At 37.0% G+C, this 19,438-nt stretch overlaps 1 protein-coding gene across 2 annotated transcripts in view; it reads right to left on the reverse strand.

Moving 5' to 3' along the window:
- Window positions 1–19,438, reverse strand: part of USO1 (USO1 vesicle transport factor) — a 91,400-nt gene that overhangs the window by 14,229 nt on the left and 57,733 nt on the right. The window contains exons 9-17 of one of the 2 annotated variants that reach the window (XM_021702329.1): window positions 16,464–16,642; window positions 12,588–12,728; window positions 10,430–10,518; window positions 9,872–10,026; window positions 9,255–9,466; window positions 7,824–7,844; window positions 1,283–1,393; window positions 834–952; window positions 501–682 (exon numbers count right to left, since the gene is read on the reverse strand). In XM_021702329.1, coding sequence (XP_021558004.1) covers window positions 501–682; window positions 834–952; window positions 1,283–1,393; window positions 7,824–7,844; window positions 9,255–9,466; window positions 9,872–10,026; window positions 10,430–10,518; window positions 12,588–12,728; window positions 16,464–16,642 — 1,209 coding nt within the window. The remainder of the gene's footprint in view (window positions 1–500; window positions 683–833; window positions 953–1,282; window positions 1,394–7,823; window positions 7,845–9,254; window positions 9,467–9,871; window positions 10,027–10,429; window positions 10,519–12,587; window positions 12,729–16,463; window positions 16,643–19,438) is intronic. The other variant, XM_021702330.2, reaches the window with a different exon arrangement.

Here is a 19,438-nt window from a genome sequence, read left to right on the forward strand (position 1 = left end):
ATTGGATTCCTTGCCCAGCAGGGAGCCTGCTTCTCTCTCTGCCTGCTTGTGTTCTCTCTCTGACAAATAAATAAAATGTAAAAAAAAAAAGATTCTCTCCCGCTCCTTCTTTTTTTTTTTTTTTAAAGATTTTATTTATTTATTTGAGAGAGAGAGAGAGAGCATGAGAGCGCTCTCCCGCTCCTTCTGTCCCTCTCCCCACTCACAAGTGCGCACGCACGCGTGGGCTCTCTCTAAAATAAACAAAATCTTAAAATCTTAAAAAAAAAAAAATTTAAATCCTATTTTATTATTAAGACTTAACCAGCAAAAACATATGGCCTAACTGCCTGACAGATAAGATATAGTCTTTCCAATCTTATTGAACACCAAAAATCCTTCAATGAACTATAAACCAAGAGCTAGGAAAAAAAAACCTGCTTTGGGCTGTGTCCAAAATATACATATACAAAATAATCATAGGTATTTTTAAATGAAAATCAATATAAACTTTGTCTTACCTTCAAGTTCTTTTACCAGCTTTGTAAACTCATGATCAAATATCATGTATTCTGGACTGGGAAAGTTTGGCTGTGGTTTCTGAGATGCTCTGGAATACAACTCATGTTTGCTAATAAATCCTAGTTTCTCTATGAAGTTTTCTTTGCCAATCCTCTTCTCTATTAGTTGTTTTAATTTCTCTCTACAGAGATAAGCATATTGAGATGCTTTAAAAAAAAAAGTTGTAACAAAACATAAAACTTGGTCTACACTATACTTTGGCAGAAAAAATTTATCCTTATCACTTGATGACGTTAGCAGGTTGTTTCCCCTAGCATTTTCCCCTTACTTACTTCATGTAGCTCTCAAGTGAGTTATCATTGAAGTAAATTGAAATGCCCAACAGAAGGGCACACAAGCCTTGGACCAACTGCTCTTCCTCACCAAGATTTTCTGCAATTTGTCCTGTAAGCTGAAATTTTTTGTTAAGGAGACTAACGGTTCATAGTATCTAGAGTATTTTACTTTACAGTTTGAATTTGACACATATTTTATGTAAGAATTTCTACAAAAGCTTCTATATCAAGCTAAAACAAACATAAAACGTAGTCCGAGCAAGCATAAAACAAACAATGGTACCAGACACACACATATATACACACAGCATAAGCATCATCACCACCTTAACAGTTGGAAAAGCTGCAACACAGATGAATTCACATATTTAGAATACAGAACTACCTCTCCTTGAGAGGAAGAAATAAGAATACTTACTCATATCTTACTGAAACATAAAGGATACAAATGGGACATTGGCTGAATTGTGAAGAAAATGCGTTACTGCAATGGGACAGTTGCTTAGCCAGGTACAGAGCAGCATTAATAATCCAACTCTTGTCTGTATTTTGCTTCCCTGCAATAAATAGGTAAGTTGACAGAAGTCTCATTTTATTTTTTTTTTCAAACTTAACGTTGCCCTAAGATCCCTCTCCATTCCCATTAAAATATCTTTAACATCTTATAAAAGATATGTTAGGAATCCACACGTAAAAAATTGAACAAGAGGTGGGAGCCTGGGTGGCTCAGTCGGTTAAGCGACTGCCTTCGGCTCAGGTCATGATCCTGGAGTCCTGGGATCGAGTCCCACATCGGGCTCCCGGCTCAGCGGGGAGCCTGCTTCTCCCACTGACCCTCTCCCCTCTCATGCGGTTTCTCTCTCGCTCGCTCTCTAATAAATAAATAAATAAAATCTTTAAAAAAAAAATTTTGAACAAAAGAATGCATTCTTGTGTTCTCTATGGGCTGTACTTCCCAAAATGAATAGAGAGCAGAAATTAGAATTGATTTATGTTCGGGGCGCCTGGGTGGCTCAGTCGGTTAAGCGGCTGCCTTCGGCTCAGGTCATGATCCCAGGGTCCTGGGATCGAGCCCCGCATCGGGCTCCCTGCTCCGCAGGAAGCGTGCTTCTCCCTCTCCCACTCCCCCTACTTGTGTTCCCTCTCTCACTGTGTCTCTCTCTGTCAAATAAATAAATCTTTAAAAAAAAAAAACTGATTTATGTTCATAAACATATATCAAGTTATCTAAAATACTACTAGTGGAAAAACCTGGTCTGCTAAGGAAGACGCATGATGTGGGTACTTGAAAAAATTTATCAATCTGAAAACACTTTATAATAACATAAATTTGCCTAGATGTTTCAATCAAAATTTTAAAAACAAGTTTCTGATAAAAGGACAAATTCTACCTCCTTCAAAAATTATCGGGAAAAATAAAAAGAAATAATCTCCTGAATTATTTAGTCAAATTCCATTAGAGAATATATTCCCTAACAAGAATAATAAGTAAACCATGTTGCAGACTCACTTACAACATGCCAGATGAGAATCACAAATATAATGAAGAAAAAGATTTATTTAAATTAGCTAACTGCCCCAAACCACTACTATACCACTGCTAACTATAATTAAACAATATTGAAAACTAGCACATCCATCAAAATGACACTTTCCTACATTTTAATAAACACATTTATATCTCCTATGTGGGATAGTCTCTTAGCTCATAATATTGCCACTTCCCATATTACATTACATAACCTATTTTTGTTTAAGAGAACAAAAGTGGTTTGAAACAAATAAATGGAATTTAGCACAGTAATGGATTACTTTGAGGTAATTTCAGAAAATATCCAAAATACAATTATCCAAAGCCAGACAAAGAATGGATTTAAAGTAACTATCACTGTGTTTTGAAAAATCACTCAAGACTCTTGCAATTTGGGCACCTGGGTGGCTCAGTTGGTTGGGCGACTGCCTTCCGCTCGGGTCATGATCCTGGAGTCCCGGGATCGAGTCCCACATCCGGCTTCCTGCTCGGCAGGGAGTCTGCTTCTCCCTCTGACCCTCCCCCCTCTCATGAGCTCTCTCTCAAATAAATAAATAAAATCTTTAAAAAAAAAAAAAAGACTGTTGCAACTTCATGAACCTTGAGGTCAGTATCTTGGCCTTTCTATAATCTATTTTCAAGTATATTTCACATTTAATTAAACAAATTCAAACTAGACTTCTTCAAAACGATCTGCCAAATAAGCATTAGCTTTCACATGATGCATTATTCTTACGTTTTCCTTGCCTCTCCGTCATTACCATGCCCATGGTATATCTTCATGTTACCCAAGTAGATTTGAAAGTTAAAAAATACAGTTATTCTCAACTGACTATGTGCCACAGAGAACTTTCAACTAATTACTCAAGTAAATAAATACAAATATTTCATTGATTTCCCCTAGTTATATATAAAAAATTTATTATTACTTGGAATACTATCTGCAAGTACCAAAAATACCTACATTGTATATACAGGGCATCCTATCAAATCACTGGCTGGTGTCTGAATAAACAAAATGTAACTAGATTCAAATGTGGATCTTCTAGGGTGGGAGGATGGGTTAGCCTGGTGATGGGTATTAAAGGGGGCACGTTCTGCATGGAGCACTGGGTGTTATACACAAACAATGAATCATGGAACACTACATCAAAAACTAATGATGTAATGTACGGTGATTAACATAACAATAAAAAAATTTTTTAAAATGTGGATCTTCTAGAAGTACACCTTTTGGGGTCTAACTGAAGGATAACAGCAAAGTTAAACAAAACTAGTTAGAATCAAGATAGAATGCACCACCCCACTTAAACTATGGCAACAAAAGAAGATAAAGTACTCAGGAATGAGCCTAACCAAAACTGTGTAACACCAAAATGAGGATGGGGCACCTGGGTGCCTCAGTCGATTAAGGTTAAGTGGCAGACTCTTGATTTCAGGCCAGGTCAAGATCTAAGGGTCCTGGGATTGAGCCCTGCCCACCACCCCCCAATCCGGGCTCTGGGCTCAGCAGGGAGTCTGCTTCAAGATTTTCTCTCTCCCTCTGTGCCCTCTGTGCCCTCCCACCCTGTTCTCTCTCTAAAATAAATAAATAAACCTTAAAAAAAAAAACTACACAAGGAAAATTTAAGAGCACAAAAGTAGACCTAAACCCATAGAAAGACACCATGTCCTTAGACAGAAAAACTCAAAATCATGAAGATATTAGTGCTATATTAATCTATAAAATTTATGTAATCCAAATAAAAATACAAGTCTGATAACATACTGTTCGTGAGGTTGTGGGGAATTACATAATCTAACCCACTGCAATCTTATTTGATTTTGCTGGTGGTTCAAAATGGTACTAGGTTGGAAAACAAACAAACCAGTGGCTATGCATAAAAAGCACCTGAAGACAACAGAAGAAATAAATAATAGGAGGCAGGGAACCATGACAGAGGTGGGTGGGGCCAAGACTTCTTACTGTATACTTTTTATATCATTTCAATTTCTAAATCATGTATATACATATATACGTATTTTAAAGTACATACATATATGTTTATTTATTTATTTTTTTTAATTTTTTTAAAGATTTTTATTTATTTATTTGACAGAGAGAGATAGCGAGAGCAGGAACACAAGCAGGGAGAGTGGGAGAGGGAGAAGCAGGCTTCCCGCCGAGCAGGGAGCCCGATGCAGGACTCGATCCCAGGACCCTGGGACCACGACCCGAGCCGAAGGCAGACGTCTAACGACTGAGCCACCCAGGCGCCCACATACATATATGTTTAAAGACTGAATTTAATTCTAAGAGTGGCAGTATGGTACCAGTGAAAACATTTGGCTGGGAATTAGAGGAACCAAATCTTCCACTGCCCTACCTTGTACAAGTTCAATATGCTATGTGGGCCCCAATTCCCTCATTCAGTTAACCAGAGGCCTTTGGATTAAATAATCTCAAACACAGAAATTAAAAGGATAGGCTCTGAATACCAGGATTTGTATCCTGGTTCTAAAACTCAACAGCATGAAACCTTATCATTATCCTTCAATGGGGGAAATAGTCAATACCCATTTCATTAAGCTGTGGAGAGGATTAAATGGGTTAATACCTGTTAAAACTTCTAACAGCATACGGTACACAAATAAGTATTCTATGAGTGCTATAAACTATGAATCATCCCTTCTAGTTATGCAATTCTTTGCTCTCTACCTACTAAGTAGGACTAACGCCCCCAATTTAAAATAGATGGCAGAATAAAGTTTGAACTGGGAAAATGAAAAAACAGTAAAATTGCTGGCATGAATTTTACTTATTTATTTAATTTATTTTTTAGATTTTTTATTTATTTGACAGACAGCGAGGGAGGGAACACAAGCAGGGGGAGGTGGGAGAGGGAGAAGCAGGCTTCCCACCGAGCAGAGAGCCCGATGTGGGGCGCGATCCCAGGACCCTGGGATCCTGACCTTAGCTGAAGGCAGACACATAACGACTGAGCCACCCAGGCGCCCCCATAAATTTTTTTTAAGCCTTAGTGAAATACAGGTGCTCCTTGCTTTGCTACATTAATAAAAAGTTACGCATACTAGAAATATACGAAGTGAGGACTGTGTAAGAATGTTTTTTGTGCAGACTATGTTATTCTGATGCTCATCAAACCATGATTTATAATGAAGAAAAGGGAAGATAATTAAATGTCTGAAAATAAGGAGATGGTTAGCTAACCAATCTGGTGAAATATTATGCAATCATATAAAGTGATGTTTATTTAGTGTTTAATAACTTGGAAAATATGTGTAAGAAAAGATGCAGAATACAAAATGGAATCTAATGTATGATCACTCCTATGTAAATAAACAGTATAGGGGCGCCTGGGTAGCTCAGCTGTTAAGCATCTGCCTTCAGCTCGGGTCATGATCCCAGGGGAGCCCCGCATCAGGCTCCCTGCTTCTCCCTCTCCTACTCCCCCTGCATGTGTTCCCTCTCTCACTGTCTCTCTCTCTCTCTCTGTCAAAAAAGTAAAATCTTAAAAAAAAAAAAAGAATTAAAAAAATAAAATAAAATAAACAGTATAAAAATAAAGACTGGGAATGCCTGGCTGGCTCAGTCGGTAGAGCATGCAACTCTTGATCTCAGGGTCATGAGTTCAAGCTCCACATTGGGTGTGGAACCTACTTTAAAAAAATAAAAAAAATTAACCAACCGTTACTTTTGGGTAGTAGAATTCCTACTTTCTAGTCTTAATTTTTTTTAATTTTCCAAAACGAAAACTATTAATAAGTACAAAATTGCTATAGTATTTGTCCAGTGTACAATTACAAACTGTCAGTAAGATCAATCCAACAAAATCCTGATCAAGCTACTCTATCCTCCAAAAAATAAAATTAGAAATTAGACCTTAAAGGCTGTCAAAACATTCTATGTCATTGCATTCTGATCTTCTGATGGATTCTTCACAAGATAATTACCCAGAATAGCCCAAAAGAAAAAAAAAAAGCCACATTCCACTTTCTAGAATAATTTCATGAAACTATTCATTTTGTTTATATGTTTATATTTGAATGATTGTTTACAGGTTCAAGTCAAGAAAAAGCACATATCTTTTCTCAGCCCCCAAGAGTGTATGAACCACTGAGAGTTGGAAAAACAAATGGATGCTGAAATTATAATTTCAGCGCATTCTAAAGGGTTTCATGACTAGAAATCACAGATTTTATAGGATGGAAGAGAACCACAAACAAAATAAATGAAGCTGAGTCGTCTTACCTTTAACATAGACTATTATGTTTTCCTTATTATTTTCTAAATAAAAATCCCTCTTATTCCTACTTTGTGGATTTCAAGTTTAGTATTTTACATTGTTTATAAAAATACAAAAAGCTAACACTTGAAACTTCTACTCTTCAAGTATTACAATGAGGTTCTAGAGTATTATAATTAGATTCACTTTCTAGCAGTGGCCCCTGGGAATAGAGAATTAATGGGAAAGGGGCATGATGGAACTTAGATTATGAAAATGTTCTACATCTTATTCTGGGTGGTGGTTACAAAGGTATATTCACCCATCAAAAATCATCTGACTGAATACTTAAGGTCTGTGCATTTTACTGTGTATAAGTTATACTTCAAAAAAATTCCCTTCTAAATGATTGACATGTATACTTTTAAAATACCTAATATCAAAAATTCTGGAAGCTAAAGCTGCCAAGTATGTCAGTGTGGGTGATTAACAGGTATTAAGTCATGCTTATACACAAAGATATAATTCGTAACAGGCTTCAGTTTATTACTGTCAACACTGCACAATGGAACATATGACCAAACATAAATATTAAGGTACACTCCATTTTTGCCAAACACTCCACAAGAAAAAAAAACCAAAACCAAACACAAATCACACTCCCCCACACACATCAAAAACTAACCCCCAATGGTAACTGTTCCATATGGGTTACGTCCAGAATAACCCATAATATTTAACTCAAATCTCAAATATTTAACTCAAAAATCTTTCAAATTACAAAATTATACTTACTCTTGTACATTTTCAATAATTTAATATAAAAGGCATCATATTCTTTCATGTACTGACTAGCTAAAGACAAAATTCTTCACCCTGAATTTTACTAGCTTCGAAATGGTTTCAGGAGGAAATAAACAAGCTTAGGTGAAGAAACACAAAAAAACCCAAACCAAGGAATTCCAGAAAGTGCAAGCATACCCAAAGGAAGCGCAAGTACAGCTTCAGCCTCATTCCCACAGTTCTTAGTAACACCACTACACGGAGAAAACATCCCACGGAGAAAAACTGGAGAGCCACTTACGATAGAGAGAAACTTGCTGACGCATGAAAGTGTGAGTAGAATACAACTTCAAACAAGCAGTTAAAAAAAACCATCAGCAAAACCCAAGACAAAGAAAAGCCTTGTTGTAAGAGGGAAATGCCTAAGCTTAAACAAGCAATACATACCCGTCTGTCGATCTTATCACCCTGCAATACAAATTACTCATAAATATTACTGCTTTAGAAAAATTTAAATCTAGAAAAATCCCTCACAGATGGTCTCTACAAACCCACACCAATACTTTGGGACAGGACAGTTCAAATCTTTTATTATGTAACAATGCATCTACATTTTGGAGGTGAAAGGATCAGTTTTATAGCACTGTGATGACTCAGAGTGGGAAGACACCACTATCTTGAGAATTTCTCATTATGCATTAATTGTGAAGACAATGTCAGAGCAAGCTCTCTGGTGGCAGTGATCAGTAAATTGCTGTTTGGCTTACGAGAAGCTGTTTTCAAAAGACAGCAACATGAGAATGACAAGTATTAAATACATAAGGATATGAATATTTGGGGGTAGTTTTTTCAAATCACTGAGAAATAAATGGTAACTCCAAGATAAAATAAGCTTTCAGTCTAAGTAAACAGATTTTAAACAACAAAGGGAGTGTACAACCCTCTTTTCACTATAGTTAATTCTTCATAATTCTTCACCTTTAATTTATTGCTTCCTGTGGATGGCACTGATGTCTCTTTAAAAGCTCACAGTAAAACAATTCAACGAGTGTGACAAAATTAAAAATTAATAAGGACACAGGACCTTATCACAGAGAGGGAGGCAGGAAAATTGGAAAATTCCAGGGCACAGCACAATTTTAGACTTAAGTACATTTTTACTCTGAGTGATTCTGAATGTTGATGACTGTGGTTTTGCTAAAGAGTAAACCTGAACTGTTCAACAGCAAGGCTGGTGCATGGGGACAAATCATCCAAGAGTAAGTGACATCCCTAAATACCTTTGCATCCACACTTCAATGAAGCTTTGCTGTTCTCATTAGGGATCTAGAGGAATGCAAACAGTTACATTTTTCTCTATCTTACTAGCTAAATTATGTGCCTTAGGGTTTTGAAGATTTGAGAGTGCATAAACATCAAGGAGTACAATGGTTAACTATATAAGCGATGGACTGGTATTCTACCTTTGTTTTCTGAAAGGAAGATTGATTGGTTTGGGAAGAGAAGGAGGGAGGCACACAGCTATGAACCACTGTGTTCTATGCCCTCTTGTAAACGGACCCAAATTTGGCTACAGAGCAGAAGAAGAGGACATGCAAGAACACTGTGGATAATGTAAAAGGAAACAGAAAGAAAAACGAAACACCTTTCTGTCCAGAGTGTGCGTTCCTATCATGAAGCAGACCTTATTAACCATTTGGCAAAACCATTTGTGTAAGAACATTCATTGATTTCTCTCCACAAACTGCTTCTGGTTACAATGAGCCAATGAGCAGGTAAGTCCACACCACTTTCTTTTTTCACCTGCATCTACTAAGGACTTTCCTAAATCCTTGCTAGGACCTTCCCCCGCTTAAAGAGTTCCACTCGCCACATTACCTGTGAGAGGATGTTGGTGCACTGTTGTAATAAAGAAACTGGAGGGTTGCCGATACTCGTAGCAAGTTGAACCCTGAGCAACTGTTCTTTCTGGACAGCGTTTTCTTGCAAAGCGTGGGCAAGGGCCACAGCAGCACACCAGTTGGAAAGTGAGTCAGTAGAAAATAAACCTCCACAGAGTAACTGACCAGCTGAGACTGAGTTACCTGTTGCTACAAAGATGGCAGGCAGATGATAATACAAAATCAAATGTTGTTTTACAGACACACACGAACAGTACAAAATACTCTTTTAAAATTTGTTAATCAGCAGTATTAAGTTACATGTGTAAAAGTCTGCCTTTCAAAACAAAATGAAAGATGACAAAAAGAACCTTGGAAGAAGGGTAGCAGGACAAAGAAATATTAGAACATTTTAGGCAACAAATTGATGAGATGATATTCCAGAAAATTGCTGTCTTAACTAAAAACTGCATTTCTAAAGCAAATTCAAGGAAATGCCATATTTTAAATATTCTACTACATCCAGGGTCTTTCATCATTTAGGATATATTTTATCATTAACAGCTTGAAAGACTATTTACATTTTAAAACAGAAATTAGAACAAAATTATTTACCATCAATAGTGGAAGGTAGAAGCGTAGACACAATTTCTCCTTGTCCTTTCTGGTTTTTATATAAGAAACACTGGAAACAATAGAGAACAGCACAGCGCAGTACAAACGGCTGCCTTTCGTTGACCATGGACATGAGAAGAACTACAATTGCCGGTCTGTTGTGTTTAAAAAGAAAAGAACAAAAAGAAACATTGCAACCCAAGTGCACAAATCAATAACCAGTCACTGCTGCTGACTGTAGAAGCACAACCAGAAGTCCAGCAAGTTACTATTTCCATCTCCATTTCACAGGAACGAGAACTGCAGCGTAGACAAGTGATCTGTTTGCTTAAGGCACAGAAGAGGAGTTGGAAGAGTGATATCTGAGCCCAAATACCTAAGCTCTGAGGACCACAAAAACTCTTTAAAAATAGCAACATGTTTATCTTGTCAGATAATTTTTAGTCTCAAAACAGACAGTTGAACTTAAGAGAATAAGAGGTACATACGAGATATACTAAAAACCCAGAATAAGTTTTGACTTCCTCGGAGGGACTCTCAAGATTTCCCTTTGCCTACCTTGGTGGGTTTGAAGGTGCATTTACAGAAGCAAAGTAGTCCTGGTTTACTTGGTAGCCTCGAATAACTTCTGATACAGTATTAATGGTCTATTAAGGGGGGAAAAATAACAATTTAGAGAAAGTCAAGGAAGAAAACCTCTTTTCAAAAGAAGAAAATGTTGTATCCTTCTGTGTTTTGCTTTTAAATGCCAAAATTCAGACACCAAAAAGAGCAGTGACAGCATTATAATCTTCTAACACTTTTTTGAAATAACATTTTAAAACATTAAGCGTAGGCCTTTCATTAGAAATAATACCTGACTATAAGCATTTAAAATATCAAAAAACTAAAATTAATAGTATTCTCTGAGAGACAATCTATTTCTACAAAATAAGGATGCTTTAGGATAAAATCAGAGAACAAACTTAAAATATAAAAATTAAAATTTCAATTTAAGGATGAAGTTGAAAATACCTCCAAGAAAACAGAAAAAAAGACAAACTAGGGTCACAGAAAGTCCAACAATCTTTTAATGGAGTTGCAGAAACAGAACATAAAAAAAATTATCAAGAAATATGAAAAAACATTCTCAGAACTGAAGGACACATGTCTACAGGGGGCCCAGTGAGTGCCAAAAATAATTGGGGAGGACAGAAAAAAAAAAAAAGTCTGTAGTACTGCACATCATCAGGATATTTCAGGAAACGAGAAAGAAGGAGAAGATTCCAAAAGTTTCTAGAGAAAAAAAGGTTACATAAAAAGGATTAAGATTAAGGGCGCCTGGGTGGCTCAGTCGTTAAGCATCTGCCTTCGGCTCGGGTCATGATCCCAGGGTCCTGGGATCGAGCCCCGCATCGGGCTCCCTGCTCAGCGGGAAGCTTGCTTCTCCCTCTCCCACTCCCCCTGCTTGTGTTCCCTCTCTCGCTGTATCTCTCTCTGTCAAATAAATAAAATCTTTAAAAAAAAAAAAAGATTAAAAATGGCTTCAGATTTTTTAACGGCAGCACTGAAATAATGTTCTGAAAGTTGAGTGTTATGATTTCCAACTCTGAATCCATACACAGCCAAACATCAGAATAACTCTGAAAGTAGAGGAATGACATCAAAGAGCTAAGAACAAATTCTCTTGCCATTTACCTTTCTCAGGAAGTTAAGTAAACTAAGATAATGAGCCAAAAGGTTGGGGGGAGGGGGCAGGTAAAGACATGGCCCTGATAACTAAGGGATTTAAGTCAAGAGAAAAGTAACAAGAGCTCCTAGGGGGCTGGTGAAAAGTCCCAGGACAGGAGATGTGCACAGGAGAGAATAACCAGCCCATATTGGAGCAGATGGATGGAAGGCTCCCAGAAAGAAAAATGCCTGGGATGGAAATGACACGTTAAGCATGTGATAATACTAATACGTAGGCACACAGAAAATAGGTAAGATGAAAAAAGAACACTACTACAACTCAGGAAAGAGAAAGGGATATTTAAAAAAGATATTAGGGCTCTGGCTTAGCAGGGAACAGTATTTATATAGTCATAAAATTATAAACCCTGATTACTGATTTAAACACAAATTACTGGGGTGACAGAAAAAGTAAAGTGAGAGGGTTATACAAAGGGGAAGCAAGACTTAAGTCAGGGAGGAGTAAGGCTAAAGATAGAGGTTTCTGTTATAGAAATTTTATTATCATCTGTTCTTTTAAGGTGCATGTGTTAATTTGAGAAAAATTTAAAAATAGTTTAAGTAAACTCAACCTTTCTTTTCTTCAAACTAACTTCCTTTTCTTATTAGGTAGGAAACAAAAAATGCCAAACATCAGGGAAAAAGAATTTACAATTCTAGGAATATGTAAGACTACTTAAGTCTCAAGTCTTATTTGACTAAGTCATACTGTTCTCAAAATTGAAAACATAAATCATACTGTGCATTCCTGTTGAATACAATAAAATTAATGAGAAATCCTGTAAGCTTTCACATTATTTATATACTATTAAATTTGAGGAATGAGTATACCTTTGGAGCTGAATACTGTCATCACTATGCTGATTATGTTTTAGGAGGCTCAATAAGGAATTTAACATGTAAAAATGGTTAACTTTTACTGTTTTTCCTTTAGCTGACATCTACTTCTTCTTAGGATTCCCGATTTCAACTTGCACTGAGTAGCCCCTGCCCCCACGTGGTTTACCTCAGTGAGGATATCAGCAGGAACTCCAGTAGCCATGAGGATGGTGCAAAGCTGCTGCAGTAAGCCGCACTGGAACATAGCTTTCTGGCAGCTGCTGGTAGCACCAGGGGGGTTGGTGGGAGACACCAGTACACGGACAAGCTGTGCAGGAGAGAGAAAACAACATTTGTCTTTTAAAGATTTGAAAAGTCTTGAGGGAAATTATCTATATGAACAAGGATGTCTATGTCTCCTTCAGGTCACTGTGAACTTCCAGAGCACACTCTGCCTCTGTCATTTTTTGGATTCCAAAGAATGACCCCAGTATTTATAACATAGTTTAAATTCAATAAATGAATGAATGAATAAGGAACAGGGTGGTATATTTCTTATCAAAGTAAAGATGAACTACCTAATTATAGAGTAGATCTGACAACAGAGTGGCTTGAGGTGTGATGTATTCCCCTTCAACTGGAGATACTTAAAGAGAGACTAAAACTAACAACCGAAGATTTACCGGGTACAAGATTTATGCATTAGGCAAGGGGTTGGCCTCACTGATTGTAATGCTAATTAAATCCGTATAGCTCTATGAGTAGTCTGAACTTGAACACGACATCTGAGAAACATAAAAAACGTCATCCCAAATATGTTCAGCACAGTTAGATCTTCAAAATAATTTTATATGTATCTTGTATTTTAAAACTACACTCATAGGTCTATGTGTGTACAAAGCCTTATATATTAAGATCAAATGGGAAATTTGTGATAATACTTTATTAAGAGGGTTGATTAAGGGGCGCCTGGGTGGGTCAGTTGGTTGGATGTCTGTCTTTGGCTCAGGTCATGATCCCAGGGTCCTGGAATCAAGTGGCTCAGGTCATGATCCCAGAGTCCTGGGATCAAGCCCCGAGTTGGCTCCCTGCTCAACGGGGAGTCTGCCTCTCCCTCTCCCCCTGGCCCTCCCCCACTCATGCTCTCTCTCTCTCCTCTCTCAAATAAATAAATAAAACCTTAAAAAAAAAAAAAGAGGGTTAATTAATACACTGATGTCACTAGAGAGAGGCTTTAGGATTACCTATTGGTTTAAATCCTTAGACCTTTCCAGTTAGGTCTCCATGGTTTTTTGTTTTTTTATTTTTATTTTTATTTTTTTAAAGATTTTATTTATTTATTTGAGAGAAAGAATGAGAGACAAAGAGCATGAGAGGGAAGAGGGCAGAGGGAGAAGCAGACCCCCTGCTGAGCAGGGAGCCCGATGTGGGACTCGATCCCGGGACTCCAGGATCATGACCTGAGCCGAAGGCAGTCGCTTAACCAACTGAGCCACCCAGGCGCCCGTTTTTTGTTTTTTTAATTTATTCCCCTCTTATCCTTACGTGAAAGGGGAAAAAAAAAAATACATACATACACACACACACACACACACACACAATATATATATATTTAAAGCAAATACCAAGCCAGATGTCATTTCTCCCATAAATATTTCTATATGCATCTCTAACTAAAAAGGATTACCGTACCTAACAAAATCAACAATTCCTTAATATCATCTAATAGCAGTTGGGTATCTTTATTGATGATGTAAAAGAAAGCATTATCAATTTTCTAGATGACAGAGAAGTAGGAAAAGGTGATTGAAGAAGGAGGGAATACTTAATATAAGGATAAGAAAATAAAGGAAGACTTAATAACAACATTCAAATATGTAATACCATAAGAAATGAACTTGTATTTTCCCAGAGAGCAAAACAAGGGAAGTTTGTAGCAGTTACATCAAGGCAGACTTTGACCCATTATATGGATTAAGTTTTTAATAACTAGAATTACCCTAAAATGAAAAGGATTCTCTCATAAGGTAATGAGCTTTCTGAGAGTAGCTGGCAGTATCTGTCCAAAAAATGGTCTACAAGGGTATACATGCCTGTAGGAATAGGAGGCAGAACTAGTCATAACACTATCATTTCAGGACAAAATTAAAATGTTTTATGACTAAAAAAATTTTTGAGACGATGCTTCCCCCAAATTTAATCTGTAGAATCTGAATAAATATCCTTAAGCACATCAATTTCAACTTAGAGAATTTTAAAAATCAATCATGATTTCAAATGCAATGATGACTAGTTCCAGTTAGGATGTTATCTATCCAAATAGGACTATTTACCACCATTTTTGATGCATTTTCATTTGGTGCATAATAAAGAACTGGAAGTATAAGTAACATACATAAAGCTACAAAGAAATAGCACTAGAACCGACTGAAAAGCAGAAGATAACCTGTGGCCTGTGAAGTCATGAATGTATCAACTACTCAATTTTTGAGATGGAGAATATATTAAAGTGAATTAAACTCAGCTTCTTTATTTTGAAGTTTACTTTCTTCAACATTTTATTCACTTCTTGTAAGTCAAGAGTACTTAAAGAAACAATTTACTATGTACCTAGAATTTTTTTGTTGATATTCAGTACTCTAGTCTTTATTTTTTTGGGTAAAATACTACTTTACTTTTTAAACAGTGACATTTTCTTCAAAAATAATTCCTTACATAGTACCTTAAACTATAAAACACGAATGGACTCCTCCAGCACTTTAAATTTTCACTGCTTGGCAGGATATATATATAACTTTTTGCACATCACCAGATCCCTTCACTCTGTCTAATCACATTTTGAAAGGTACTTTTCTAGAGGAATTTCCTTTATTAAGAAAGTGGTGTTGGGCAAAGATATCAAGCTTACTACTTGGGATGCTAATTTGAAAGTATAAAAAACCAATACAGTCTTGAAATGTGTAACACCGACACGAAAATAGAAATGATAAAGGGGGGAGTATAAAAAAGGAAGATTCTACCCATGTGCTCCCATAAAATATCATCCTGTTCTTAGGTATATTCTATATAGGGTAACTATAATTTGTTATCTAAATTGGGACAGTTTAGAAGTGAAAGAGGACACTGTTATAGTAATTACAAAATGAATACTACCCTGGCAAAATGGGGCATCTGGTCATCCTAATTATCAATCAACCCTACATACCCAACTCCCAAGGCATGCAGCAATATTCAGACTCTAATTACTAGAGAAACTGTCCATCTAGTTTTGAAGAAAACAACTTCAGAGATGGAGGCACAATTCAGAGATATTCGAAGACCCACAAGAATCACCAGCGAGTCAGTAAGTTGGGAGGCTAATGTATAAACTTAAGGATTGAGAAGTAATAAAGGAATAAGTAAGTAAAATACTTCAAAGAATTTCATATATTCTCTGATGGAGAAATCATTTGGGATCCTACTGTCTTCACTTTTACTATCCAACACCACTAAGCTTTCACCATAAAGCTTAAATAAAATTACAGGTGATGTGTCAGTTTAACCCGTATCGGATTTAAAACAGATTATTAATCTTTGGGGGCAGGCACATTATCATTCATTTCCTAGCAGTCACTGCATAGCTCCCAGTAAATGTTTACTGAATGAATTTATTTGCCGAATGTAGTATTCTGAACATTAAAACCTTAATTGAAGAAATCAGATTTTAAAAATTCAAATCAACAATCTAACCTATTATTCTCTGGGTGCAAAACCCATCAGGACACTATATATTTGGATTTGCTTTAAAATAATCCAGCAGGACAAGAAAGGGGAATAAAAGGTGAAACAAAATTGCCAGATGTTAATAATTATTGAAGCTGAGTGATGGGTGTATGCAATGGGAGTTGGGGGGGAGGTTAATGGCAGAGGATCTCTGAACATAACTGCAAATCTTCATATTAAAAGATTCTTTCAAGCCCATCTGAAACCAACTCAACATCCTAAATTTATCAAACACAAGCAATTTTCTTTGAAAGGAACATTGTCAAAATTCTTATCACATTTATGTCTAACTACAGTATACCTGTAGCATTACGTGCAGATTAGTCACTTTCTGTGCAGACCAGCCAGAATTTTCATCTCCAACATGAAACCAAGGTTTCATACGTTGAATATATGAGCCTTCTTTAAAAAAATTTTGATTGGAATTGTTGTTTTTTAACAAGTTTTGGAGCAAAATCAGACAATCTTCCACTACTATACCTGGGAAAAGAATGTAAAATGGAAGTGTTAAGGCTGATAAAACCTGAAGGAAAATTCAATCCCCAAACACTTTTTGCTGGGGGGGGGGGGGGGGGGGGGGGGGGGTCCAGAGGGGGAGGGAGGGAATTTTTTTTTTTTTTAAAGATTTTATTTATTTTAGAGAGAGACAGAGACAGAGACATGCACATGCCTGCGTGCAGGGGAGGAGCAAAGGGGGAGGGAGAGGGACCAGCAGACTCCACTCCATGCTGAGCTCAGAGCCCGAGGCAAGGCTCAATCTCATGACCCTGAGATCATCACCTGAGCTTGAGTAGAAATCAAGAGTCGGAAGCTTAACCGATTGAGTCACCCGGATCCCTCCACCAAACACTTTTAAAGACAAATCGCAAGCTCAGCACTTCTTCAGTACGGCAAGGCAGAAAGCCTGTTCTGACTCCTGATGGCCACAGGCCACAAGCTGTGTGCTCTTTCTCATGATCTCTTGACCCCTCTGTTCAACTATCCACTCACCTCAGTAACTCATATTTTTCTTCAGATCCCAGATTAAACATCAAGACCTGATGACCAGGCTAGTATCACCAGCTACATGCTTTCACAAAAGCCTGCTCCTTTTATTATGCTGTATCTGTCTTCTCCACTGGATTATAATTCATAAAGACAGGAATGTGAATGCCCTACTAGGATACAGTGACTTACTCTGTCCTCAGCAGAGACAGAGATATCAGATCTATAAATATCAGGTCACTATTAAATATTCATTGAATGAATCAACCATATTTTACTTAATCTCTAAGAAGGACCTGACATTGCTATCTTGCTGTCTCTTTCCTGAAACTTACTCTTCCCTTGGTTTCTAACACACTAACTACTCTCTCTTCATTTTCCTTACAGATCTCTGGCCACTCTCAGGCTTCCTATCATTCCTGGTTCCTGTTCTCCATTTATTCCTATCTCTGCTTACAACATACTATTCTATAGGGTACTTTCATCCACACTACAGCTTACACTGTTATCATGGTTTAAAGCTCGCCAGCTGATCTCTACTTTACCGCGTGCTAGTTTAACCAAGGATCCGTTTCCTGTTAAAAATATGATTGATACTAGATGTTCACAGCTAATAGGTTCCTCTGTATAGTACATCCACACTTTTTTTTTTTTAAAGATTTTTTATTTATTTGAGAGAGAATGAGAGACAGCACAAGAGGGAAGAGGGTCAGAGGGAGAAGCAGACCCCCCGCCGAGCAGGGAGCCCGATGCGGGACTCGATCCCGGGACTCCAGGATCATGACCTGAGCCGAAGGCAGTCGCCTAACCAACTGAGCCACCCAGGCGCCCCATCCACACTTTTACTCCTACTAATTGAGCTTTATGTTTACAAAAATCAGTTGCTTTTTTTTTTAATTAATAGACTTTATTTTGGGGGTGCCTGGCTGGCTCAGTCGGGAGAGCATAACAACTGTCGATCTCGGGGTCATCTGAGTTCAAGCCCTATGTCAAGTGTAGAGATCACTTAAATAAATAAAGCTTAAAAAAAAAAAAAAGACTATTTTTTAAAGCACCTTAACAGTGTTTTGTAGAGAAATTTTCAATGTTAAAGAAGTCCCACATATCAATTTTTTCTTTCATGGATCATGCCTGGATTATTGCACCTAAGAGTAAATTACTTTTGTAATTTACAAATCTACCATGCTACCTGCACTAGTTATTAATTAACTATAATATAAATTGTCAAATAATAGTCCCCTCTTATCTGCAGTTTCACTTTCTGAGGTCTCATCTGTGATCGAGTACAGTCCAGAAGCAGATGATCCTCCTCCTGATTTAGTGTCAGAAGGTTAATAATAGTAGCCTAATGCTACGTCACAATGCCTACATCATTTACCTCACTTCATCTCATCACATAGTTATTTTATCATTTCATGTCATGACAAGAAACAAGGTGAGTACAGCACATTTTCAGAGACAGAGAAAGTAAGATCACATTCACGTAACTTTAATTACAGTATATTGTTACAGTTGTTCTATTATTAGTTGTCGTTAATCTCTTATTGTGCCTAATTTGTAAATTAAACTTTATCATAGGTATGTATGTATAGGAAACAACACTGTATATATAGGGTTTGGTACTATGATTTCAGGCATCCACTGGGGGTTTTGGAGTGTATTCCCTATAGATATGAGGGAATGACTATATAATAGAGCTATTTTTATAAAAACTAAGTCTTTGGCAAAACTCAATGAAAGCCAAGTCATTAAGAATAGTTGTTGTTATATATGGGTAATGCAAGCCTAAGAAACAAAAAAAGTAATTGTAAAAACCCATAAAGATCTTGCACTTCAAAGAAGCCAAAGATCAAATCCTACATGATGTATTATAGATGTGATGTAATAAAGATGCACGAAGATGATGGAAAAACTATCAGTCCACCCATATTTGAAGAAAACGTTCTGGCCCTAACTCCAAAGATCAGTATATCAATGCAAATTATTACATTTAACTTGAGATAAAATGTTTAAGGTGCGTATTTCAGGTTCCTTTTAAAATCTCTGATTTAACCCGTCCTGATCTCCCAAATTAGAGGCTTCCTTACCTCATACTGCTGAAACATGTGGATCCTCACCTTCTAAGGAGGAACCACTGTATCTGTCTCTTATGCAGGGCCATAAATCTCGATTAAATAAGATCTGCCATTAGGACCATCTGAAGGCTCTGGAGGAAACAGAATGTCAAAGCCCTCACTATAACTGGCAGGCCTTCCCTCCAATGCGCAAAGTGAATTCCAGAGCTTTGAAGGC

Source organism: Neomonachus schauinslandi, chromosome 2, assembly GCF_002201575.2.
Source record: "Neomonachus schauinslandi chromosome 2, ASM220157v2, whole genome shotgun sequence".
NCBI lineage: Eukaryota > Metazoa > Chordata > Mammalia > Carnivora > Phocidae > Neomonachus > Neomonachus schauinslandi.